This window comes from Zychaea mexicana (assembly GCF_025766255.1).
Source record: "Zychaea mexicana strain RSA 1403 chromosome Unknown BDB00scaffold_25, whole genome shotgun sequence".
In the NCBI taxonomy this organism is placed as follows: Eukaryota; Fungi; Mucoromycota; class Mucoromycetes; order Mucorales; family Lichtheimiaceae; genus Zychaea; species Zychaea mexicana.
Genome location: NW_026516688.1, coordinates 356,853 through 383,483, shown reverse-complemented (window position 1 = coordinate 383,483; position 26,631 = coordinate 356,853). Strand labels below are relative to the sequence as shown.

At 43.2% G+C, this 26,631-nt stretch overlaps 7 protein-coding genes across 7 annotated transcripts; 3 read left to right on the top strand and 4 right to left on the bottom strand.

Annotated features, from left to right (window-relative positions):
- Positions 1–59: 59 nt before the first annotated feature.
- Positions 60–1,450, bottom strand: BDB00DRAFT_292696 (uncharacterized protein). Its single transcript, XM_053116814.1, has 5 exons — positions 1,378–1,450; positions 1,163–1,313; positions 973–1,057; positions 709–851; positions 60–622 (listed from the first exon to the last, which is right to left on the bottom strand). Exons 1-5 carry the CDS (start codon positions 1,378–1,380, stop codon positions 426–428), a joined length of 579 nt encoding a protein of 192 aa, XP_052981100.1. The 5' UTR covers positions 1,381–1,450; the 3' UTR covers positions 60–425.
- Positions 1,216–2,408, bottom strand: BDB00DRAFT_292829 (uncharacterized protein). The gene has a single exon (XM_053116815.1). The coding sequence runs from the start codon at positions 2,267–2,269 to the stop codon at positions 1,640–1,642; it is 630 nt and encodes a 209-aa protein (XP_052981099.1). The 5' UTR covers positions 2,270–2,408; the 3' UTR covers positions 1,216–1,639.
- A 1,341-nt stretch (positions 2,409–3,749) lies between these two features.
- Positions 3,750–9,294, bottom strand: BDB00DRAFT_292692 (NUC185 domain-containing protein). The gene is made up of 21 exons (XM_053116813.1): positions 9,245–9,294; positions 9,121–9,185; positions 8,921–9,033; positions 8,518–8,840; positions 8,385–8,432; positions 8,130–8,297; positions 7,726–8,050; positions 7,397–7,631; positions 7,203–7,309; positions 6,988–7,119; positions 6,771–6,918; positions 6,379–6,666; positions 6,241–6,306; positions 6,092–6,173; positions 5,936–6,030; positions 5,321–5,846; positions 5,129–5,247; positions 4,952–5,045; positions 4,733–4,866; positions 3,942–4,604; positions 3,750–3,858 (listed from the first exon to the last, which is right to left on the bottom strand). The coding sequence occupies exons 1-21, from the start codon at positions 9,255–9,257 to the stop codon at positions 3,850–3,852; spliced, it is 3,753 nt and encodes a 1,250-aa protein (XP_052981098.1). The 5' UTR covers positions 9,258–9,294; the 3' UTR covers positions 3,750–3,849.
- Positions 9,280–12,276, bottom strand: BDB00DRAFT_817251 (uncharacterized protein). Its single transcript, XM_053123054.1, has 8 exons — positions 11,763–12,276; positions 11,520–11,584; positions 11,281–11,436; positions 11,156–11,215; positions 10,789–11,001; positions 10,590–10,716; positions 10,154–10,512; positions 9,280–10,055 (listed from the first exon to the last, which is right to left on the bottom strand). The coding sequence occupies exons 1-8, from the start codon at positions 12,224–12,226 to the stop codon at positions 9,463–9,465; spliced, it is 2,037 nt and encodes a 678-aa protein (XP_052981097.1). The 5' UTR covers positions 12,227–12,276; the 3' UTR covers positions 9,280–9,462.
- A 666-nt stretch (positions 12,277–12,942) lies between these two features.
- On the top strand, positions 12,943–14,459 carry BDB00DRAFT_786932 (S-adenosyl-L-methionine-dependent methyltransferase; the record flags this gene model as incomplete). The annotated part of the gene is made up of 4 exons (XM_053120653.1): positions 12,943–13,026; positions 13,061–13,495; positions 13,573–13,687; positions 13,762–14,459. The coding sequence occupies 4 exons, from the start codon at positions 12,943–12,945 to the stop codon at positions 14,457–14,459; spliced, it is 1,332 nt and encodes a 443-aa protein (XP_052981096.1).
- A 3,746-nt stretch (positions 14,460–18,205) lies between these two features.
- BDB00DRAFT_938124 (uncharacterized protein) lies at positions 18,206–19,321 on the top strand. The gene is made up of 2 exons (XM_053129270.1): positions 18,206–18,599; positions 18,705–19,321. The coding sequence occupies exons 1-2, from the start codon at positions 18,278–18,280 to the stop codon at positions 19,046–19,048; spliced, it is 666 nt and encodes a 221-aa protein (XP_052981095.1). The 5' UTR covers positions 18,206–18,277; the 3' UTR covers positions 19,049–19,321.
- A 2,238-nt stretch (positions 19,322–21,559) lies between these two features.
- On the top strand, positions 21,560–26,209 carry BDB00DRAFT_761374 (uncharacterized protein; the record flags this gene model as incomplete). The annotated part of the gene is made up of 18 exons (XM_053119262.1): positions 21,560–21,671; positions 21,740–21,845; positions 21,943–22,222; positions 22,296–22,586; positions 22,722–22,853; positions 22,944–23,503; positions 23,577–23,673; positions 23,756–23,964; positions 24,085–24,235; positions 24,295–24,414; positions 24,510–24,656; positions 24,753–24,890; positions 24,982–25,100; positions 25,176–25,278; positions 25,361–25,519; positions 25,631–25,764; positions 25,844–25,913; positions 26,084–26,209. Coding segments are annotated over 18 exons (3,054 nt in total), but the record flags the coding sequence as incomplete, so codon positions are not given.
- Positions 26,210–26,631: the final 422 nt, after the last annotated feature.

The following is a 26,631-nucleotide window of genomic DNA, read 5'->3' as shown; positions in this document are numbered from 1 at the left end:
GATCGATCGATTATTTACTAGATTTGCGATGGCCATCATATCTTCCTTAATACTTGCTCTATTTCTTTCACTTTCGAAAGCCTTTACTTTTATTATTAGTGCTATGGGATTTTGTATTCATATACCGAGGATAGTTTAAAGAGGAACATTTCCAATATATAGCGACAAAGTGGTGGCACAAACGATGTTTTTGTCGTGCTCGTACTCGGGAGTATCGGATGAGCCGACGATTACACAAAGAATACAAAAAAAACAAGGTATGAGCTCCCTTTGGGTGGCGCCATTTCATTATGTTTGAACAACAAAAAACAAACTTGATCGGCTATTCGACATATTAAGCAGGATCCGAGAAAAAAACACAAATGCTAAGAAAGGAAGATACGTTTAGGAGGAGAAAAGAGAAACGGGAGGTCTGGTAAATTTGTTTATGCTGTGTCCATGTCATCCATCGAAATATCGGTTTTCATCGTCGTCTCCGTACTTGTTGTGGCCGTGTTCGCGATGGCAGTGGGTGCGTCCGATTTGCGATACAGGGTTTGCCTTATCCTTGGCATGCCATTGACATCGCCGTCCCATTCTCGTAACATCCGTACGTTTTTCTCGACCATCAAATCCGGTAACTCTGTAAACAACATTGATAAGCTTGATCTTTCTCTCCCAGCTTCAGCTTCACCCCCAGTTTTGGGTCCGGAAGTCTAATTCTCTTACCAAAGCCAGATGCATATTCGCTTTCTTCAGACGCCCTCAGCGCCGTCAAAATGTCGTGGCGTGGCACCTTCTTCCGATGCCCGCCCTTTTTCTTTCGGTCTAGCTCGAGTTGTTCAAGCTCATGGTCGTGTCGCTTCAAGTACCTAAAATTAATCTTGAGTTTCCTTTTTCTAATCCTTTGTTTTTCTCGCTTGCTGCTCTTCATCTACTAGTAGTATTTTAACTCACTACTGCTACCGCTACCCGGATGTACCGTAAACATACATGTCAATTAATTCGTGAACTTGTTCCTTCGTTGCACATGTCTGTGACTCCTCAAGTGCGAACCGAAACCATAACCATCGTTCAACTATATACAGCCAAAAAAAAAGAAACACGGAGTTAGGTCTCAAGCAGCAGTAACTAAACTATGATAACAGCGATGTGAGCAGGCTGAAACACAATGTCTTTTTACCTTTCGTGTTTCCAGTCGAGCGTCCTTCTTTTTTGCCGGCTAGTTTCTGGTTTCGTAAATGAATACGAGTCAATTGTCTTGCTTTCCGTGAATATGGATGCAGTTCATCGCGGTTCTTGACGTTTTTTAACGTGTGTCGTTTGTTGTTGGGCTACAAGGATTAATGCCGTAATTAGATTGCAAAGGCCACGATCCACACTTTTTGCGAAACTTACCATGATCTATTAAAGTGTCACCGAACAAAAGAAGAAAAAACCTTTTTTTTTCCTTTGCGCGGAATCTAAAATTATCCCGAGGAGTCGCTGGTTCGCTAACTGCTCTTTACCTAGCATTAACTGCAGCCTCTTTTGGGCATCTTTATTCATATTGAAAAGCCAAAGCAAATTATGAATGCGAAATAAGAGGGTATATGTGTGATATATATAGACTGGTTTTGCGCAAAAGAGATCGAATAAGTCTGCATCTTAGAGGAATTTTCTAATGCAGAGGATAATGTGATGGTAATACTGGACAAAAACAGTGATGATGGTAAGCAAATGCTATCACGAACAAAAATAGCTCCATTAAAGATCGCTTTCGGTACTGATCCCACAGGAAACGGTTCAAATAACCGGCTTCGTCAATCTCGTTTCGGCACCGCTGCACAAGGGAATCATCATCCGGTGATGTGTTGGGCCGCTTCCGCTTGCGCGACAATGTCGAGTCTTTGAAACCAAGCGAACGTTCACATTGTTCCCCACTAAGTTTGACAAACTTTTCACCTGGGATCGGGCTCACAACGGATGAATCATCCACTACCAGTTCCATCGATGGGCCATTATTATCTTCTTGTTGTGGAAGGGAGGTGGGCCAGATACCTGGTACGAGATAGTAATTGTCGTACAGAGTGCGTCGTTGTTGTTGAGGAGAATAAGAGGATCCAGCCATGATTGAAGCGATCACCGTGGCTCGGAGAGACGGCGAGCCCTGAAATGATGATATGGAAGGTCGACAGTGAACCGGGCCCCTGCGTGGGCAAGCAAGCTTTGAGGGCCTGTGCACCGAATCATGTGAAGATGTAAAAGTTGGGGATAGCGTTCTGACACAAAATTCATCAATGAGCCGCATAGGAGATTGACGTTGCGCAACCGAAGCGTTGTCAGTGATGGGATATAAGGCGCGTTGGGGTCGTTGATTGTGTCGACCGGGTCGGCTTTGGCACACACACCAGCAAGCGTGAGATTCATAAGGACAGGGGACGACTTCAAGACGTGATCGACCATTACGGTTCCTGGCTCGTCCCACGATCCCACCTGTACCACTTTGAGCTCCACCAGGTGGCTGAACGTCTCGAAAGAGCGTTTGTTTTGGGTTGTCAAAGAGTGTCCATAAATGCTGCCGGAAGTTAAAACCCGAGATGGACAACTTTGTCTGCGAGTAACTGCATCAGCTCTTTGAATCCATCAATACCCCCCACGTTGCAATTTTGTCCCTCGATCGATACGTATCTCAGTTCTCGGCCTGAAAAGATATGCTTCATTGCGTTCAAGGGTAACGAAGTGTCGCTTAGTTTGATTGTGTGCAATCTTGGACAGCGCTCAGCCAGCAAGCAGTAGCTTTCGTCATTTGGATATGTCGCGTATATCCACGGTCGAGGTTTGCGGGTTCCGGATGAAAGATAAGAGCATTTGTTAAACGACAGTGTCCGTAAGTCTGGGTATCGAGCAGCTGCATATCTGATCCATCTTTCTAAAGCATCCACCATATCTACGTCATACACAGAGAGATGTTGCAGTGGCACCTGACCAGGCCAGTGAGGCCCATCCAAGTCGCGTAATCGCTCGTCTGTTTCTCCTGATGTGTTTCGTGCTGCTGCCAGGTTTATGAGATTGGAATAATAAATATAGTCGACCTTAATGATAGGAATCGCAAGCTGAATCAAGTTTGGGCACGCTTCGTGAATCATGTCCATCTGCTTGTAAGTCAATACGCGCAATACGTGTGTCAGCGTCAACGACCGCAAGTTCTGTGTGCTGGATAAGTAGACGGAGATGCTATCGAGCCATCGTATTGATCTGGTGCTGCGGCTTTTGCTCTCACATTCCAGAGTCAGTTGAGTGATAGTAGGGAACAGCTCCAAGATGCGCTTGGGAGTGCCAAAGTAGCGTCGGCTCCCGGTAGCATTGTTGATGCTCCTGCTGCTATGGATAACCCTGCTGCGACGTGTGTCGTCACTGATGTCGTCATCCGCGTTACTGTTGGCCACGTGTTGTTCATGGGCCTTGCTGTTCTGCCACCGGAAAGTCAGGGAGGTCACAAATGGGCACAGCTGATGCAATTCCGTCATTTGTTTCGCTGTCATAAAACCATCGCAGATCTTGAGTTTTTTAACGTAATAGCCAAGAGGTCTAGCCGATTGAGCCGTTGCAGTCAGCTGTCGTTTACACGAGAGAAACATTGCGCGTTCGCGTGTATCGATGCTTTTGTAAAGGTGACGTTCAAAAACTGACTGCCATTCGTGATTGACACATAGACACGTAACAAGCTCTCTTAAAGAGACTCGATCTGCAATGAGATCCAATAGTTCCAGAGGCAGATCACTGATCGTAGAGGGCATACTTTTTATTATCCAGAATAGTGATTTGGAGAGAAAAAAAGAAAGAAAGAAAGAGAGAGAGACGAGGCAGGAAAATATGACAGGGTGAGCACTAGAAATACTGCAAGAAAAGATAAATTCTGCATTAATGCAAAAAAAGCAAGGATAATACATAGAATTCAATAAAGCACAACAACGACTTACCAAGCTTGCCGCAAAGACGATATCTCTCTTGATATCCTGTTCTGCCTGCTCCATCTTTTTGTACAGATTGGTATCGCCTACCATGCGTGCTGCACTCAACACCTCACGTGTTGTTTCATCTAGTCGGCTGATGCATCGAACAATCGAGCCTTCTAGGACATCCGTGAGATCCGTGATATGTTTGAACGGTAATCCACGCGCCCATTCATAAACAGCTTCTACCAAGCCAAAGTGCAAGCTATTCACGTAATCTTCGACAGAAATGGGCAATCCACAATCGACTTGCACCTGAGCCACCTTGCGTGCATAGGTCAACACGGTTTCTTTGGCCTTGGTTAGCTTGGGTGTCAATCGTGGTTCGCTAGCATTACGTTCTTGAAACACAAATGCGGACAAGATGGCAACAACTTCTGCAGGCTCATAATCCGCAAACACATTGTCCAGCACAAGTTCCGTAAGTAGCAGTTCGTCGGCAGAGTTGATTTCACATGCCACTCGGCCCTTGAGCTGCACTGTGCCTTGCTCATCTATGTAGTGCATTTGTTTGAGCACTTCAATGCGCTGATGATAATCTGGCAAGAGTTCAAGGTTCTGGTCCGAAATGGTCAACTTGAGCATGTCGATTTGGCTGGAGATGCGTTTATGCGCATGAATCAGACCATACTAAGTTTTTCGTGTAACATCAAAGCATGCACGATGGATATGCCGTCATTCAGAAAAATGCCGTTAATTAACCTCTTCTCTCCCACCCCGCTAAATTATACAATTTACTTTATGTATACTTCACTTACGTGCTCATCTAAATCAGGACATTTGGTACATTGGAACTCGTTTCGCAATCGCTTCAGATGATTCGCTTTGGTCCGTAACATTTCTTGAAACTCGATATCCCTGATCTTTTGCCAATCGAATTCCGCCAAAGAACCTTCAGTCGTCAACCCCCCAAAAAAGCATTAATAAATCATTAATTTGCCTCACTCAAATCAACATTAGCATAATCAGGTAGTCACCATTTGAAGCATCCATGGCAAACTTTTCCAGCTCCTGTTTGATCCTTGTCATTTCCAGCGAGTCCTGACTCATCATCACAGCATCCACGTCAAACTACACACAATAATAAGAAGAGTAAGTAATTTTTCTTTGCCAATGGAGACCTTTGAGCTATGTATATTAAGCAGGTCGCTAACCTTGATGCTCGTTCTAGTGACAGTCAATATATCAGAAACACCAATCGTTACTATTTGCGTGACGCTATCTGCACTGCTTGGTACATTGACCACAGTTACTGGCAATGGTGCAATTTCATCTTGTTAAAAAATAATAATTATTATCAGTAAATTGCTAATTCAGTGCACGAAGAGAGCTTGATTCTTACTTACCAGCAGCAGTCGCACCCTGAAGAGTGGTATTTAGATCCTTGGATGTAAGCACAAGGCAGTAAAACATCTTTTGTCCTGAAGAAGCAGTAGCATTGCCCGGGGCAGTCGACATTGGTTTTAGCAAAACTGCGGGTGCATTTCTATAGAAGTTGTTATTGACTAGAACGGCTCTGCCTGGTGTCAAAGCACGGTGACCAGCTGGTGATTTCGATATATGTTGGAGCATCATGGCGCAGTTCAATTGTACAACTTCGCCACAAATGTCATAGAACGTATTCAAATCAGGGCCACAGATCGTACAATCGAGTTGTTGCAAAGCACTCTTTTTCTGTTCGTTCTCGTCGACCAGCCGTTTGGTATCAGGCAATAGTCTTTGCGTACTGTTTTCGGAAAAGCTTCGCTTGATCATTTCTTCAACCTTGAGCGCTTCAACACGGAGCAGGTTCAAAATCATGTTGTATGTCAAGCGGAATTGGGACTCAAGCTTGGTTGGTTTGCCCAAAATCATCGTAGATAATGTGGATGCCTTTTTTTCACCCCAAATCGTATGTGTTGATCGATTAGTACCTATCCTGAAAGATGTATATTACGCACCTCCTTGTTAAGCAATCTTACCTGGGGTGCTTCGTCGCCACTGCATGCAATAATAACCATACCCGTATTGTCCAAACCACGACGGCCGGCTCTACCCGACATTTGCGTATATTCACCTAATATATAATCGTTTATTAAATGTGCAGTTTCTTCTTTGCTCATGCGTCTTTGTATTACCTGGCAACAAATCTCGGAAGCTGCGACCATCATGTTTGCGAAGACCGGAGAATACAACGCTTTTAGCAGGCATGTTGACACCCTGTATCGAGTAAGTTAGTAGCTGCTATCTATATTCAGGATTGTAACTGCATGAAAATAAAACTTACCATAGCAAATGTTTCAGTTGCGAATAAGACCTTGACAAGACCTCTTGCAAACAGAATTTCTACTATCTAATTAAGATACAAAAAAAACTTGATCAATACCCGGGTACCATGTTATGCTCATAAAAACAAGGAACTTACTTCTTTGATGATTGGCAATAGACCACCGTGATGAACTGCAATACCACGGCTTAGCAACTCGCGCATACGCAGAATTTGCGGTAACTCCTTATCAGTACCGCGCAAACGGACCAGACTCCGTTCAATAAAGACGTGGATTTCACTCTTTTCCAAGCTTGTACACAGATCCGTCTTTGACAAGCTACTAGCATATTCCTCACATCGTTTCTTGGAGAACGTGAAAATAACAACAGGCAAAAGTTGCTTCTTTTGCAATAGACCGATAAGATGAACAAATAGATTTCTGTCCTGAGATCGAGAAAGAAAGAGGGGAAAATTGCAAGAAGAATCATCGGGTGATGAGTATTCAGTCGATGTAGGTATGAGTACTGCAAACGGCTTAAAGAGCTTACTGATTGCATAGAAGCCTGGTAGCTACGACCAATAGGTTTGTGTGATCCACGAACGACGCCACGACCACCACGTGCACCGCCACGACCACCTCCTGATGTCTCTCGCTGCTCTTTACGTTTTGACAATGCGTCGGACGCGGCCTTATAACTAAGTATCCCCGATATAAAATCAGTTGTTTGTTTCTTTTAGTAACAGACATTTTTATGATGTATGTACCCTGATCCATTGAGTTTCGTCTCATTGGCGCCGACGATTTTGAACAAGTCCTTGCCAGCATATAAATGGTGTTCCAATGGAACTGGACGTTTCAGCGTGCTGATAACATAGATATCTTTCTTCTTTGTTCGGCTGCAAAAATACACGATGCTTTAGTTACATAGGCGCTGACCTAGTAAAAATTACGTTTCATAAAAATCAACAATATACATTACCCAACCCAATCGGCAAACTCTCTGGTGTTTGGTACTGTAGCCGAAAGTAGGATGATATTAACATGAGCAGGAAGCATGATGATAACTTCTTCCCAAACAACACCACGCTAAATGATTATAGAAAGAGGTTATTGTTATGTTTTCTGGTAATACAGTAGCACAGTCTTTAACTTTCATTGTTATTTTTCGTTTACCTCAAGGTCATTGACATAGTGGACTTCATCAAAGATAACAAACTCCACATCACGGATAAGGTCAGCACCACGATAAAGCATGCTTCGCAAAATCTCGGTTGTCATAATCAGACAGCTTGCTTCGGGACGAATCTGAACATCACCCGTCAATATACCAACATCATCACCAAAAGTATGCTTAAAGTCTCGAAACTTTTGGTTTGACAAAGCTTTGATAGGCGAGGTATAAATGGCTCTATAAAAGAGACCCTTAGCTTTAGAGGATTATTCTCTTTATATCCGTCATCTTTTTCCTCCCTTCAGCCTGCAGACGAATAAAAGAAACCTACTTGGTCATATGTTTGGAAGCCAGAGCAATAGCATAATCGGCAACAACAGTCTTGCCTGCCGACGTATGTGCAGCAATAAATACTGAATCACCCATTTCTAGATGGTACACTGCATGCTTTTGGAAAGTATCAAGTTCGAATGGAAACTGCTGGGCCATCTCAGGTACCAGTTCGTGAAAGTTATCAAAGGGTTGATTGACATTAATCTCATGAGCCCATTCACGTCGTCGATGGGCTTCGTTGACCGTTTTGAGTTTCGGAACAGCGTCGGATACGAGAGGTGGAATAAGTTGTTGAGGTAACAAGGCATCCACTTCTTGTTTATCTACAAGTCCCGAGGCACACTTCCTCTGTCAGCTTCCCTAGATGATCGTTTTAAAGATACTGATAGTTTATATACATACCCTCCGATGAAGCTTCTTGTTGAGTTGATTCTTGCTTGGTCTCTTCATCCACAGTCTTTACTTGTAAGAAGTCAAATTCATCTTGTGATGAAGGTTTGATGATATCTTCAATGTTAAACACTGAGGAACTAGCTTCCTTTAAGCGTGCATCGTCTGCTTGAGATTCGTCTTTTACAATAGAAAACATGCATGAATTTTTTAGTATCGCACCTCGTACACTGACATATATCCAAGTTCCAGCATACAACATCATACCGTCAAACGTAAGGCCTCGATCCAGTCCTGGAGCAACAGCCGATGAATCTAATAACAGAGATTACTATATCAGGGCTCATGCCCATTTTTCTTTGACTCTTCTGATTGATTATATCCCAGTACCAGCAATTACCATCCTGCAAGAAAGCCAGATCGATATCCAGCGATTGTTCGATCGCGTCATCATTCTCTGTGGCTACTATAACTTCTGTTTCCAAACCACCAGGAGCGAACGGGAACTGAGTAGCGTTTCCGCGCACAAAGTCCTTGACAGATCCAAACGGCCGGCTGAAACTGGTTGAGTTCGTCGACGATATATTGGGATCATTCAAAATTGCTTCGTTATAGCCTACAATATCACCATCATAACCACGGCGTGCTACTTGGATCGTCGTACGTGGTTTGGATATTTGTGCATGCCCGAAACTTGGAAAGTCGGGCGTTTCAGTCCAGTGTCTGTATGCAGTGGAGTTTTTGTTGTCAGGGCAAATCTAAACGCGAGCGTGTTGTCATTGAGTAAAATGCTTTATGCTTACTCTTGACATTTAGCCAACCATGAAGTTGGAAAGTTGCGTTGTGGCGTCAGGAATTCTTGTTCGAGTTCACGTCGAATGTCTTGATCCGATTGTTTCTCAAATAACGACGATGGCTATACAGACACATACGAGTAATTGCAGAAGCGTTCAGCTCGCGTTTTGTTTCTTATTCGAAAGGCGAAAAGTTCATTTATACACACCTCGATCGGCTGATCTGTCTCGTTTCGAAGGATCGCAAAGATTTCTTCAAGGTTTTCGCTATTTACTAGAGCAAGTTCAGTTCATTGTATACGTAAATTGAAGAAAGGGCAGTTTCTAGCTTACATTCGTTTGCCATTGTCGGTGCAGTTTGAAAATAAAGAACGAAAGGATTAATTTATAAAGCAGCCTTTTAATGTAGAAAACACGTTGTGATATGTTCTGTACTTGACACATGTGTGTATATGTATGTGATAGTAATGATGAAGAGAAAGAAATAATACAATAAGTAATAAGGAAGAAGCAAATGGGAACGTCATCGTCTCTTCTGAAAGCGCGTAGGTCTATCCAGTGTAGCCATATTGTTTTCTCCACATATCAGACACCTTTCGGTTATTGCCAACTTGAGAGTTACGCTCAAAGGTGGCTTCTTCATCGAGCAGACCTTTACTACCACTGTCCAATCCCGCTTCGTTCGTGAGCTCAAGACACAAGTGGAGCCAGCCAATGCTATTCCATACAGTAAAGAATTCCTCGGTCACTGCCTTTTTGGCTGCAGCACCCATCTTGTTGCGAAGGCCATCGTCTGTAGTGAGCTCATAGAGACGGTCCGCGACGCCCTTGACGTCCCCAATCTTTTCCAGAAAACCGTCCACGTTACGTTGGATTTGGAGTGGAATACCACCGGCTTCATACGCAACTACAGGAACGCCCTTGTGCAAAGCTTCGGTGACTTTCACTTCAAAGCCTTCACGGTGGGAAAGTTGTAAGGCGACTCGTGCATTGCTGATTACCAAGTCTAGCAACTGATCGTTTGGCGGAAGGCGCGCAACAATGATATCCAAAGAGATGGCAGTAAACGCTGGCTTTAGTAGCGTACGGTGAGTCTGTTCGTAAATTACGGTGCCATCGGGATCGTCTACACTGCCGTGACCACCTATTTGGATAGCAATAGTAAATTAAAATCGGAAGCGAACATACTGTTGTCGGATAATTTCAAAGGTGGGAGCACGAAGAAAGGAGCCAGAAACTTACAGACAATAAGTTGAGGGGTATTATAATCATCAATACCATCGGCTGCAAGCTTTTCGCGCAGCAATCTATAGGACTCGAGAACGTCTGGAATACCCTTGGATGGATCAAACCGAGCAACTTGGACAATGTAAGGGCGAGACCAGTCAACCTCGTTGGCGCCCTGATCCATGCAGACACGGTTGAACACGGATTGGTAGTACTCTGTGCACCATCCATCGATCGGCTTGTTGAGACCGTCCAATGGGTCAGTAGTAGCGGGCATCAGTACAACGTTGCGTCGTGGGACGACGTCAGGGATAAAGTTATCCATTGGGTGCGCAATAAACAGATCGGCGTGCTGAATAAATTGCCACAGGAAGCTTCAAAATGTAGAATTGGTACAGTAAGTAATGTATGTTAAAACAGCCCCACACGATCAATTCCAAGAAGTACTTACTTCCATGTTTCTGCCTGAGGACCGTCCGGGTAATCTCTGATAAGATCGGCACGCATTTCAATGTGTGAACGGAAGATCACGCGGCACTTTGGATTGATTTTCTTAATGTGAGGAATGATGCCAACCACTAACAGCAATGTGAACATGTGTCAGTACTTTTAAAAATTCGTATGCACCATCTCGCAGATAAACAACATACATTGGGGATCGTCGATGATAATGACGTTCGATTTAAGCAGAGGACCACCGTCTTTGCACCAGAAACGGTCGACGTTCTCGTTGGACCAATCAATGAACATCTGCTTGTCATGATCGTTCAGTCTGACATCAGGTGGTGCTACACCTTGGAGCACGTTGTGGAACTTGCGCTTGGTAATATCAAACACTTCAGGCTTGGGACGTGCCACAAACCCTATATAGATTGTTACAAATGAGGAAAAGTGCATTTGTTGAATGTCAACACATCATGATGTAAAGATTGACAGTTGTTCCTGTTATTGTTGGTGTTCTTCCGCGGAACCGCTTTCTACAAACAAAACAGCGAACATTGATGATATATCACTTACAGTGCACATCCAGATGCAGCAGACGGTATAGCCGCAGGAGAGCATGGCGCATGAGGGCAACTGTTGTTGTATATGTTAGCTGCTGCCTTGTTGTCTGATAAAGGCATTGCATGAGTTGTTATTACCTCCACCGCCTTGGGGCGTCGAATTGAAAAACGAAACACTAAGGTTGCGATCTTTGTATTTGGTCGCCATTTCTTGCAGAACACGCCACGTGTCCTTGCATACGGTTCTCTCATAGTCGACCAAGTCAACCATGTGAATCAAGCCGTTGAAGTCAACTGTCGGCGAATGTAGTAGTTATTGAGTCTCTCGTTTTTCTTTTCGCCTTCTGGCACAACAGAAACACAAAGATGTTACCCACCTTCGACTTCATGACGATAGCCAACGCACACACGTGGAATGTTTCCCGGATACTGGGGCGACATCCTGCAAAAGGCAACCAGCTGTTGTCAGTACCAATGGGAAGGCATTCTCTTTGTTTGTTTGCTTACAACAATGCGTTGCTGCCACACACACACACACACACACACACACACACACACACACACACACACACACACACAATTGACTGATATGCGCTGTTGTGTTTGTTTCTCGTAATTACCATATGACCGCCTTGCGTACAGCTGCGCTTGCACGTTCATCGAGCGTCTCACCATGTGTGCGGATATGGAAAGGAATAGCATCGAGCTCGCGCCAAAACGCACTCGCAGCTGTCAATGGAGGCTCTTCTCCCTTTTTGAAATAAGCGTCATAAAGCGTGTTGGACAAGGCAATGATCTGGACCTTGTAGTGCTGCGCCAGCGAGTATTGTTTGACAACCTGGAGCAGCTTGCGGAGACCTTCTTCTAGACATTCCCTCTTGCAGGAGCTGTTGGCCATGACCTTGAACTCGCCGGTGTAAAAGTCGGTGGTGTACGAACCATCGTGGACGGAAATCGCATAATTCGCGGTGTTTGTTTCGGTGTCGACCTCGACGTCCAGTCCGAGATAGACGGCCTGCGGGACGTAATACTGCGAGAAACGACGAGTCGTCGGGATGGTTGGCACATCGGGTGTAGGCGGCATGTTCTAGTTTTGTATAAAGAGATGGAGAAAAGACGTATGTGTGAGTAAAGGGAAAGAAGAGAAGAAAACAAATCACGAAGAGCAGGCAGCTCTATAAAATATTTTTTCTGTGCTGGCTGGGCCCGACGTGTCCGGCGGTTTTTCCCTCTTTTTTTTTTCTCCCAGGGCGTGACAAGTGAACTAGTCTGAAACCCCAGCACTCGTGTCTCTCTTTTTGACAGGCCCCCTCCCCCCAATCCCCTACGCCTCTCTTCTGCTTTTCCACGCAATCCTCAACTTTGTTACCAAGGTCCCGGTTATTTATTTTTTTCTGTTCTCTGTTTGTCGTCGGTCAACCCACAAACTTGGACTTTTTTTTTTAAATTTACATGGGGAACTTGCACTCGTCGTTCAGCCATCGTCGTAATAGTAACATTTCCTCAGCTTCAGAACCATCATCGCCTGGCCTTGTCCGTCGCACAACATTACGCTTGCAGCAAAGGCTAAGCACATCGTCGTCTCCTGGGGCCCGTGCACAAAAGGCCTCCAAGCAAGGGCCTAGTTGGCACCGGGCAAAGAGGCAAAAGAAGCAACAACAACAACAACAACAACAACAACAACAACAACAGCAGCAGCAGCAGCAGCAGCAGCAGCAGCAACAAAATACTGTGATCACCGACGATACAAACGTGTACCGCGAAGGCCGAAGGCATCAAAACATCAACAGCAAATATATCATGCCCAATGACGAGCAAGAGCAAGATCGACTTACAAATCTGGTACACAAACATTCATGCTGTGCCATTCTTGAGTACGTAGCAGTAAGATTGCCATGCAACTGATATGTTCTTCTAGCACTTTGTACTGAAGCATTGCTTCAGCGGTAATTACTCTGCGCCTGTCCAAGACCTGTTGCAGCAGCCATCCTCGTCTTCACCAAGATGGTACAACAATGTATCGACCGCATCCTTTTCGTTGGGCGGCAGCTCTAACACGCTCAGTACCGGCTCAACGCAATCGTCTGGACGCTCGCGCGGTAGAAATATCCAACCGCGCGTGTTGGACGTTGCCTGTGGTACTGGCATTTGGATCCTCGAGATGGCCACGGAATTCCCACATGCACAGTTTCACGGGATCGATTTATCGACAATGTACCCGGCTGACATCAAGCCCCCCAATACCCACTTTTGTCAAGGCGATGTGTTAAATGGACTGCCTTATACGGATGCCTACTTTGATTACATTCACATGAGTCTCGTCTACAACTGTTTTTCGTATGAGGATCGCAAGGTAAGCGACATGTGAAGGCTAGCAAGAGAGCTCTATACGGAAGAAAAAAATACTAAATCATCATGCCTTGTGTCCAGCAACTATTGCTAGAGATTCGACGTGTCTTGAAGCCAGGCGGATATGTCGAGTTTCGCGATTTAGACCCGTATCTTCGAAATACAGGTCCAAAAACCAGAGAAGCCCTCAAGCCATGTGAGTGTCTCTGTCTTTCTCACATGCACAAAGCTTAATACCAAGGCTAATCAATTATACTATGCAAATGTCAGTCCATCAAGCCATGATGGATAATCTCGATGTCGACATAACATGGACAACACACATGTGTGAGAATTTACAGCATACTGCCGGCATGACCGATATCCACCATCAAGTCGTTTCGATCAATTTCATATCGAGCAGCAAACTAAGCGAAACCTTTAACGCCACTGTTTTCGCCGAATGGGAAAGCTATCGCTACTTTTGTGTGAAATATTACAACCTTACCAACGAAGAATACAACGCAATGATACAAAGTGTCATGGAAGAGTGCAAAAAGCAACGATCCTTTCTCAACTATGTCATGTGCTGGGGTCGTAAGCCGATCATTGATGTGCCAAGCAGTGCAAATATTCAACGCGACTATGTGCGTGCGGGTAGTTGTACACCGCCACCAGCAGCAACAGCAGCAGCAGCAGGGTCATCCTCATCCTCCTCCCCGACTTCACACTCGCAGCATCATCACCGTCATTCCCACACTCCACCATTTCGTGCACCCTCATTTATCAAGTCTGTTTCATCTCCAGTACCTGCTACCACAGTGAGCACACCCATGTCTCGATCGTCACCGAAGTCCAGAACACAAAGCAGCGGCATGATACCCTCAAGCAAAAATTCGCCGGGAAGTCTTAAAGCAAGAGAGGACGCGAGGAGAAACAAAGAAAAGACGTCGGATATTTACCAGTTTGCCCATGGCTACGTCGAGTAGTAACCAGCAGACACTCTTCTTTTTTCTACTTTGTAGCTTGTTCTGATTTTGCAATATACCATCTACCTTTGCCGGGGATGTATTTACCGTCGACAGATTATAAGCAGTTTCTGTTGGCTAGGTGCAATCAGATTGATATGTACAAAATTAAGCAAATGACATTTCGCATCACCAATACCGAGGCCAAAACAGGCGCGTGGGCCTCTTTCTCAAAGATGGCTGCGTAACTGTTTCCAACTCATGTTGGCATGTACAAATATGCAGATATGTCATTGAATATCTTGAAGCATATTGCTGTTGATCTTTATCTTGTATTATTCTATAGCGAAAAGTGTGTCGCCTGCACGTAAGTCCCTGGCTTACGGGATTATCGTCGGCATAGGATCAAGAATTCCTTTTTATGCAACGTGAAATAAACTCAGTCGCCGATACATGGTCCATAAAGAAAACAAACACAGCAGCATCCAGATATCAACAGCAAGAGAGGGAGGAGCTGACGAAGACAACAACAAGGTCCTTTTTGCATCTGTTGGCTCTCGTTTTGATGCTTACCGGACGGATAATACGTAGACTCATAGCTTAGAAAGCTCCTATACATCCTTATTGACATAGCTTACAGGATGCTATTGACAATAGAACTTTTAAGTACTATACCCTGGTACTTCTTTAAATATGTTACACGCACCGCATCAACGCCAGTAACAAACGAGCAACAGCAAGTTTTGCATTTACCCGCGCCGGCGCAACCCCCGTTCAAATGTCAATTTTGCACATACACAGCTGCTTTGTATTTGTTGTGAGGCCCTAAAAAAGATCACCACAACAATTCTGCTTGTCATTCGCCATCGTATGTACGATGGCGAATCAACAAGGCACCCTGCGCATATGTACGTGTGTTTGTGTGGTAAAGATGCAACATTTTTATGTCCGTCATTACTACACCCAACATATTTGGCGACGACAAATCAATTAGGTTGACCTATGCCCTCCTTTTACACGACACGTTCACAACTTTTTTTTTCGGGAGCCGCCTTATCTCCAGGAGGAAACCCCTCCTCATCCCCGGATTTAATTCCCTTTTAAAAGAGACACTTCTGAAATCCAATCAAGGGTTGATAAACCAGTTTAAACACATGGAAAGGAGGAAAGAAGGAAAAGAACAACACGTATATTGAGCCGTTTTTACCAGGTATAATTTGAAATACATATACATGCACACCTCCTGCTGCTACTAAAATTCTTGGTTGCTGTTGTTGTATCTGTGTTTGTACGTAGTGGTGCAGTGTCAGCAACAGCAAGCAAATTGTAGCGAAGAAACAAAGCAGCAGCATACCTAACTGCTAAACTTGTCTTCGTTAACACGATAATACGACAAAAGTAACATACGAGCATTATAAAGCAAAGTCTGAATGCATGCGCGCGCCATAATCGTGCAGCGGTATAATATTTTATTTGTATAGTAACGTTGCTGTTGCATGTAATACATGGTGGATCTAAACCCCCCTTCGCTTTCTAATAACAGGAGCAGTGATGTATTTCCGATTTTCTAACATTACATCGCTTGATACGTATATATATATCCCGTCCACATCTTTCGCCATCATAGTATTAGCACTACAACAAATAACAAAATAAAAACCGAATTCGTTTCAACTTCAAGAAAGCGGGAGTAGCATTGGCAGCAACAGCAGCAGCTCCAGTAAGGTTTGCTACGCCTGTCACATGTATGAGACCGTTCCTAGAATATCAAAGCTTGTCGCAGTAGTACTTTGGAGCCACTCTGTTCTTCTCACGAGAGGCAAAGCGCCAATAAAAGGTTTTTTTATTCATATGGGCTAGTGTAAAGCCGAATAGGAAAAAGAAGACAGAGGGGGTAGCATTTTTCATCGGACGAGCGTGCTATTGTGCGTCATGGCCTGAATGTAGACTTTATTATGTGATTCCCACTTACTGCTATATGGTTATGTATGCTGTGTTCCTGATGGTGAGACACTGATCCCAAAATTTTAGAAACCTCAAAAGAACGGGTCTATTCGATTCAGTATCAAAATAGGAGAACGACGGCGATCATTTGTTGAACATGCCCTTTTCTCTAGTGGTGCATACTACTTTCATACAAATAGAGACACAGCGCCCGAGCAGATAATGGGAGCAATGCGTGATCATAGACACACAAAAAAAAGTAATCCATCTTTCTGTTTCGCATGGTTGCAGCAGATGGATGGTGAAATCTTCTATGATACATACAGAAAAATTAATAATTGATCGCATATTCTATATCTGTTCTGTGTCGACGACATCGAGACTAGTAATATTTAGTAATAGCGGGTATCTATAGTGTAGCAGCATACGTCATTTAGGCCATTACATGCTACCTCGGGACTAAACTCGAAAGCTGCTCCGTTTATAACTCCATTTATCATTGTTAGAACGTAAACATAAATAAAAAACATGGATGTATTTTCAATAGACAGTGAAATCAAGCAAACCCAGAGTTTCTGAACGAGGCTAAAATGCAAGGAGAACGAAAAGCTAGAGTGGACAAATTATAACAATAATTCAAAAACAAACACAAAAAAAGTTTTTTCCATGGGAATCCAAAATCGCGTTCAAAAACCTGATAGAAAAGAGTGAACAACCATGTGCTAGGCACTGATGACTACAGTAACGCAATCTATCATTGTTGTCGCCGTCTACATTATTACAATCACTACTATATACGTAGTGCATATACTATTTGCATGAATTCTGCTTATCCTGTATTCTCTTCGCTAAAGTGCTACTTCGATGACAACTTTAAAGAGGAGGAACGAATTTACAGAAATCGATTAATCGAAAAGGTCACTACTGTATGTCTGTATAGGACAACATGAAGAACACGGACATAGTAGCATTTACAGTATCTCAAAGAACAGATACACGTTCAAGGCTAATTGGAGATCAGCCATCTTCTTACTGCAACTAGTTATTTCAATACAAGAGGCTTGAAAGGGGGTGTTGGAAGGAGTAGTCGTAGTAGCTCCAGTTGGATGAAGTGTTTCCTATCAGCTGTTGTTGCTGTATACAATTTGCTGTTTCGCGAAAAGAGAAAAAAAGGAAGCAGACTCCTTAAAGACATCGTATCTATGTGTGTGATGAGGATCTGGATCTGTCCCCTCCCCAACTTCTTTTTTTGACGTCGCACAGTATGGCGTGCATAAACCGCCTGCATTCCAAGTTATTGACGATACGATAATAAATCAAAAAATAATTGTGCATGTTTCATCTCAACAAAGCGGCAAGTGCTGTATTTATCTGCTGGCTGCTGATCAAGGTCATCGACAGGAATTTTCGATAAAAAAAAAGGTAACGGTGGAGTATGTTATTTCTGCTCTTAGGGAACCAAACAGAGTAATAAAAGGGGAGGAATACCGGGCAATCCGAATAAAATGTATTTGAGGAGAATGGGAGGTTGGGTTAAAGAGTAGCAACGCATCTACAGAAAAAGTATGTGTCAGACTATCCTGGGGTGTGCAAAGAGCGAGAGTAAAAAAAAAGGGAGCTGGTGTAGTATGGATCAGGAGAATGAGTAACGTCCCTCTCTCTCTCTCTCTCTCTCTCTCTCTCTCTCTCTTGGTGCTGCTGCTGTGTGTGTGTGTTACCCCTAGTATTTCTAATTTCCATGCATCCCTCCTTTTGTCTGCAAGATAAAACTGTATAAATACGGTACCCTTTCTTAAACAAACGCCCATCATACAACACTTTTTCTTTTCTATTCTACTACTACTACTACTACATCTTATTATTACTACTACCACTACTACTACTACTTAAAAATCATGAAGTTCTCCGCTACCGCTATCATCTCGGCCGCTCTTATTGCCGTTACATCCGCCCAAGCTCCTGCTGCTGCTCCCGCTGGCGGCGGTGGCGGTGCCCTTGTCTCCATCACCTCGCCTCTTACTGGCACTTCCTACAAGGCCGGTAGCAAGGCCATCATTTCGTGGATCAACCCCCAGGTTCAGACTATCCCTCAAATCACCTTGGCCCGCGGTCCATCCACTGCTTTGCAGCCCGTTGCACAGATCGCCCAAAACGTTAATGCTGCTGCTGGTCGATACGAATGGGAGATCCCTTACGACTGCACAAACGGCAACGACTGTAAGTTTGCCCTTCAAAAATTCTTAACATTCTTTCAATATGCTGGTATCATTCAGTGAAGAGAGAGAAAGAGAGCTGACAATGATGAATTGATCCTTTTCACAGATGCTTTCGAGCTTGGTCAATCACCCGAACTTGCTTTCGCTGGTCCTTTCACCATTGAGGGTTGCACTGGTGGTAACTTCTCTTCTGCTGGCAGCAACTCCACATCTTCTGCTCCCGCATCCAGCGGCGCTTCCGCTGGTGCTCAGCCTTCTTCTGATGGCAGCACGAACAACGCCAGCTCTGGTGGCTCCACACCTGCCGGTTCTTCCTCACCCAACAGCTCTGGCTCTTCTGACTCATCCCACCAGTCGCCTGCTTCCACCGACAGTGCTGCCAACAATGTCATCCCCAGTGTCGTGGCTGTCGCCGCAGGTGGTTTGGTTGCTGCTTATCAACTTTTCTAAATGTCCCCAGGTCTTCACATCCATCTCTCTCCTCATGACATCTCTCTTCCCCTTTAACCGATCATATTCACCACTTTCGTGATGCGGTTTTATTATTGAGACGAGCCCTTTATTTCTGTACTTAACGACCATCTTCTTTAACCTTCTCTCTCTCTCTCGCAACAATCTACACACTCATGTCCCAATCGTCCGTCTTTTTTATTCGCTGGAGTATTTCTTTTTTCTTTATAATCATAGTACACTATAACAAATAAAAGTTATTTTAGTTGCTGGTGCCGTTGATACCATTTGAAATTCTGATCTGCAATAATGTTTTTCCTTGCTGCTTTTACTGACATGTCGCTCCTTGTTTCGATCTAAGGGACAATTGGAAGTATCATCGTCTATTATTGCATACAAAGCTGTGTTGTACCTGCCCCTCCCTAAGATGGTGATATGATTGCCATGATGATCCATACTCCTAACCTCTTTTTTCTACTCCTTGTTTATTAAAAAGTAAACAGATCCTATCTACTAAATACACGCTTTCTAGTGTAAGGTTGACAGCAACCGACGGACATAGCAAGCATGAGTAATGATCGATGATGATTGTCCTCACATCAATCATTATCGCTGTTCTTGATTACAAAATATTATTGTGTTAATCCGTTGGTCAAACTCTAACTTTAACTTACGACGATCGGCAATTTGTGTGTGCCTGTGTCGTCGTATGAGGTTTCGAAATGGGGTTTTCTTTTCAGGGGTTTTCATAAATAATGTAGCAAGTTCTAAGAGTCTCTATAGAGCATGCATAACATCGACAAGAACCAGGTCAAAGATTCCTCGGCACTAATTTCATCTCACTGTGCCAGCACTAGCAGGTATGGTAGCTTCACAACCTTTTTATATAATCTAATGGATCGGGTTATTGATACCACAACTGTCTGCGTTTCAGGATCATTCGATAAGCACCAGCAGGCATTACGTGAACTATGCAAGTACAAGCAATAGGTACAAATTGGCGCTAAAATTAAAAAGACCGACGATGCAGCAATCCCAAGAAATGAGAAGTTAAAAGACAGCCAAAAAAGAGAGGTGAGGTGGCGTGAGTTTGCGTATGGTGCGTAGTTTAACTAATACTCATTCAATGGAAAAGCGAGAGGTCTTGAACAAAGACGAAAAACAAAGATGCTGACCTACAGAAACTTTGTTTTACCAAGCTATGGTGGGGAGCGAGAGTATGGATGCTGGAACGAGGAGAGAAGGATGCAGACATGTTTACACAGCAAAACTTTTCAAATATACAAACTTTATTCTGTGAAACTGCATATCGTAATGTCACTATCAGAGTGACACGTTAGCTGCATTAGTGTTGCAATGACGATCGCTATGGAGTAACAAATGAGATATTCAAAAAAAGTTAATTCAAGGAGCAAGCAGAATTCTATGAAATACATGATATCGTGCAATACAGTGCCATGAAAACCATCACCATATGTAACATTAGAAACAAAGATGCATTAGTTACGTATGTACCTTCTAAAACTACTGTATTTTCTTATTTTCATGTAACAATCGTATTTTGGTTGAGACTGCCCCATGTATATCTCCTCCAACTTCAACGACTCCATAGTAGATAGACGAAGAGTCCATAAGTAAACCTTCCAGAATGAAAGTAGTCCCAGAAATAAATAGATATAGCATATATGTAGGATTGCATTAAAGTATGTGTTCTCGCCATTATACAGCAAATTTTACACGCATTTTGTGTTTTGTGAGTGCTTTTGCTATGTAGGCCCAACTCACTTCCAGCTTGAGATCCCGTAAAGAAAGGATTCTTTACCAGCAAAACAACATGCACGACACACTCTGGTACACATAAAGCTTGATTGGACCGTATACATGAATATACAATATATGCTACCGGCAACAAGGAAGTTGATGGGACAGTGGTCCCTGAAGACGCGTTGAAGAACTCAGATCGCGCGTCGACAGCCGGCCGAGCAAATCCTACGACCCCATTCGCGGTCGCGCGAGCTGTTAATTTTTGACACAGATAAAGCTTCACTCTACCAATGCCACCAGCATTAAAGCGAGCCTTCACCTCTAGCGAGAGCTTGAATGGCATATCTGACGATGAAGCAACGGTTTGTAATATATTTTAAAACAATTGCTGATTTAAACTTGACTAATTACTTTTGTCGTCTCTTTTCTTTTATTAAAAAAAAAAGGACGCAACGCAAACAAAACGACAAAAGCCTACTCGACGCTCACGTACCATTCGACCTCCAGCTGAAGAAGTAGAAGAAGAAGAAGAAAAGCTGATAGAAGGTCCAGACGATGACGAGTTCGAAGAAGAAGACCTTGACTTGACTGGAAATGAGATCGCCACTCAAGCCTTGATTCCAGAAGATGCCGCTATGGTAAGTTTAAATGAAGTGCAAGAAGAGGGAGGAGCGTCTGCATGCGTGTCCATGAAGAGAAGCCTTTGTATAACTAACGTCTTTATATCGAATAATAAAAAAATAGGACATTCCTGAATCTGGCACCATCGCGTGTGTCGAAATGGTCAACTTCATGTGCCATAAGTATTTACGTATAGATCTTGGACCAAAGATCAACTTTGTTATTGGTCACAACGGAAGTACGTAATAGTACTAGTAGTGGTTGTATTATCAAAGTGTGACTTACGAGAAAACATCTTATCATTAGGTGGTAAAAGTGCTATCATGACGGCCCTCACTATTGCTTTGGGTGCAAAGGCCAGCTCAACGAACCGTGGCAAGAATTTGTGCTCTTTTATCCGTGAAGGTGAAAAGTAAGTTGGGAGAATACTGCAGGAGAGAGAGAGAGAGAGAGAGAGAAGGTTATGCTTTTGGCAGAGGTACTAAGTCAAAAACTATCAAACATCGAAGCGCTGCTTTGATCACTGTTACTCTTACAAACAAGGGCCCTGATGCATACCGTAATGATGTCTACGGTGATAAAATTGTCATTGACCGCAAGATTATGAAGGACGGCACTGGCCAGTACAAGATCAAAAGCGCAGCCGGCAAGATCATCTCGTTCAAAAGAGAGGAATTGACAGCTGTTTGCGATCATATGAATATTCAAGTGGACAATCCCCTTACCGTACTCAGTCAAGACAATGCCCGTGAATTCCTGAACGCTAGTTCTCCCAAAGATAAATACAGAGTAAGTCAGTGTGAACCAGGAATAAAAAGAGAAAGAGATCATGCTAATAAGGGACACACTGGTTTATCTCTAGCTATTCATGCGTGGTACTCAACTCTCCACGCTTGCAGAAGATTATGACGACATTGGAGAAAAACTCAACACAACTTGTGCTATTGTGGACCGAAAAAAGCGCGTTCTTCCTGATCTGAAGAGAAAAGCAGATGATGCAAAACAACGTTACACGGAGGCGCTTGAACGTGATAAACTAGAAGAGCAGCTTGAAACGCTTGGCAGCGAACTCGCCTGGGTGCAAGTGAATCTCAAGGAAAAGGAGGCTGAAGCGTCGAGACAGAATGCAGAAGCCGCTGAGCATAAAGTCAGAGTGGCAAAGGAGAAGCTTGCCGCAGCTAGGGTTAGAGTCCTTAACCACTTAGACAGCTGTATACTTTTTGAAGCTCTAGTAACCTCATTGCATATATTCTTTCATTTTTAGGGTAAAGTTGAGCAATTTAATGAGGAGATCGCTGAACAACAACGACAAAGCGACGAGTATCACGCAAGCGTCACTCTTAATGTTGAAGGAAAACAGCGTGAGAATCAACTGATGATTAAGGCCCAAACGAGACGAGAAGAACTCAAGGTATTTTCTGTTCTATAAATTATTCAACTTTACCGGACCACAACAGTGTAAATTATATTACTGACTCTTCTGTGCTCTCTGTGTGTGTGTGTCGGATAGTCCGATGCCCAGAAGATCAACGCTTTCGTCAAAACCACAAAACAGGAAGTAGTCAACCTTACTAAAGACATCGATGCTGAAACAGCGAAGCAAGAAGCTAGCTCACAAGCCGAGAACGATGCGCGTCAAGCAAAGCTTGACGAGTTGGAACAAGCAAAAGCAGAGAAGGAAGAGCAAGCACGCAATTATCGGACAGAAATTGGTGATTTAGAAGTCCAAGTTGGCGAATACAGTGCTGAAAGAAATAGTTTTGCAAACAAATTCAGTATGCTGGAAAAACAACGACGAGAAACGCAACAAAGACTCGACGCTTTGACGAACCAAAAGGCCGACAGATTACGTGCGTTCGGCAGGTTTGTGCCGGAGGTGCTTCGTGACATTGAAGCTGAGCGACGTTGGACACGCAAACCTGTTGGACCGTTTGGCCGTTACCTCAAATTGAAATACCCCGAATATACGGAAACGATGGAAATTGTACTTGGAAAAGTCCTAAACTCGTTCGTCGTGGAGAACTATGATGATCGCAAACTCTTGTCATTGATTCTAGAACGCAGGAAAATGTAAGTATTGAATCGATTGTCCCTCTTTATTACGTCTCGTTAGCTCATATATTCTACGAAACAAAAATACTAGGGGTGATACTCTTATTATTGTTTCCAAGCATGATTTGTTTGATTTCAGCGAGGGTGAGCCAGATGCTAGATATCTGACGATGCTGCGTGCTTTAGAGGTGTGTATATTTACAATTCGGATGGTTCGTGGTAGCAAACAGAGCTGTTAAGATTGCTTCCTTTTTGTGCCGTAAAATACAGTTTTCAGACGAATGGGTCAAGCGCCAGATCATTGTTGCAAGAGATATCGAGAAATTGGTACTGATTGGTGAGCGAAGAGAAGCCGATGATTTAATGCTAGGCGGCGGCCCGAGAAACGTTAAAGCTTGCTACACAACCAAGGCCCAAAAAGTGACTGGTCAACATGGTTTGAAGACGGAAGCTCTTCAAAGATATAGGGGCCCTCCACGGTTCAAGCAAGATATTGAACCAGAGATCAGGCAAGTAGTACAAATCTGCAATACATCTTTGTGTGTACGTATGTGACAGCGCGACTGACAATTGTGGGTGTGTTCTGTCATAAATCATAGAGAGATGATGGCAGAATTGAGAAAGCTTGATGTGCAGTCTAGTGAATTAAAGCAAGCTCGTCAACAAGTACAGAACAATCTTGAGCATATTCGAAATCGCTTAAAGGAACTGCAGGTAACGGTCGAAAAAGCTCTTTATCGTATACTTTGCGTTGAAATTTATACGAGTACGTGTATCTTTCCCACAAACAATACTGACTTGCAGAGTAGCAAAAACTATATGCTATTGATAGAGAGATTCGAGCCATCGTCTTTAATATCCGTCAGGTCCAAGAATCGATGAAAGAGGAGGAGCCGGTGAACCTCCAGATGTTAAAAGACAGAAGAGACGTAAGTAGTTTTGATTCTTTCCTTTATTTGTTCCTGTGTGTATATGCCAGCACCTCCACTGACACAAACTCAACTTATTTGGCTATTACTTCTAGGAATTGCAAGGACAAATTAACGGTTATGTTGGCCAGTTTTCAGAGATTAGGAAACAAGACGATGAAACTCGAAAAGAAATCGCAGACATTACTGTCAGACTCCAGCAATTTGAAGCAGACGAAGAAGAACATGCACAAAAAATGCGAGTATTCCAGGTATGCTACTATTTTCCCTTTGATGATGAAATATGGGAAACGTGTGTATATATGAAAAATGGCTAATATCTAGAATTTGTAACGCAGAATGCTATCAATGAAATTGATACCTTGCTTCATAAAGCACTTCGACATCAAAGCAATATGCAAGAAAACCTTAATCAGTCTCTTGTGCGCGTTGATGAACTGAATAAGAAGGCAGATCTTGATGAACGAACCGTGGAGGTATGACAAATAGTATGCATTTCTTATATACTCATGGGCTGTATCGGATATACGTGTACTGAACATTGTGGTATATTTGGTATCTATCTAGGAATGGACAAGACAAGTCATGGCGGAATGGCCCCAGCGCGTTGATACCAGGCGTACTCCAGACCAGATTCAGAGACAAATCCGACATCTGGAGATGCGCATTGAAGAAAGAAATAGGGCGTAAGTAGTTATCACTCTTATCATTGTCACTTGTGAAGAGACTAGATTCTTATCGTAACACTTAATCATGTAAAGTATCGGAGCCACTATGGAAGAAATTGAAGAAGAAGCCAGAACAGCGTTAGAGGCTCTTAAAAGTGCCAAAAATACCATAGGGCTGCTGGATAGATTGAAGAGGGTATAGTATCATTTGATATTTGCGTAATATGTAAAGATATACATAGGGTAAGTGACAGCTCTAACTAAAATTAACTTCTTAGGAACTTCGGTCAACTTTGGAAGCACGCATGGATCACTGGACTTTGTTCCGCATGTACATTTCACTCAGTGCCACCGGGCATTTCACTTATTTCATGCACAAACGAGGATACAATGGCTATCTAAAGTTCAATCATGACAAAGAACGCCTTGATGTTCGAGTAAGTTTCTGACTCTTCATTCTTTTATGCGTGTGCATACATAGCCACTTTATAGAGTAGATTCGTTGCTTACTGCTCCTGCTATTTTCATATTGGCCTTATATGAAATAGGTTTCTACCAGTGATCAAATGAAAAGAGGAACAAGACACAAGGATTCCAAGACCCTTTCGGGTGGTGAGAAATCATTCTCTCAAATCAGTTTACTCTTGTCTTTATGGGAGGGCATTTCTTCCCCTGTCTATTGGTGAGTAATCAGATTTAACTTTCCTATCTTATTACGAGCGATTTTATAACTTCTAAACATTATACCATCATTCAAATAGTCTGGATGAATTCGATGTATATATGGATGCCGTTAACAGAAAACAAAGCATGCGTATGATGGTAAGCGATGTTTCTTTTTTCTTTTAAGAAGTGTATACGACTTTTTATCAAGAAACGCTAATCCGGACAAATAAATTAGATGGAAGCTGCAATGGGCAATGACTCTCAATATATCTTCATTACCCCACAAGGTACGTTTAAATATTATTAAAGGGAGTCTAATCTTCAATAGACGAAAGATTAGAATGCAAGATAAACAAACTTACGTTAACCTTTCAATGATAGACGCATCCAACATGGTTCCTGGTCCATATATCAAGGTGCACCGTTTGAGCGATCCGGAGCGACAACAGCCGCATGATTAAGCTCTTTCTTTCTTACAGTTCTCTCATAAATAATCCCTCCCATCGTCCATTGTAAAATACGCATAAGTCTTCCAGCTCTTTTCTCAAATAAAAGTGTAGTATAACAAATACAATAAATGCGATATAACGTCCACCTATCCAACGGGAAGGTGTCTCGGTCTTCGTGCTCTATTGTGTACACAGATAGTCATCATACCGCCAAGCGAGAAACACTCTTTTCGACGCGCTACAAACAAAGCAATCTTTCGCATTACTTACGAAAGTTGCTATCATACAATAACTTGGCGTGTGCTTTTTACGTGCGTCTATCGTCAATTTTATCAGTCAAACACAGTCAACAGTTATCCCTGCTGCGCGATTTTCTGTTGTCGCAGCTGAATATAAAGCACTTGACCCCACTGACCTGAAATTTATTTTCCTTT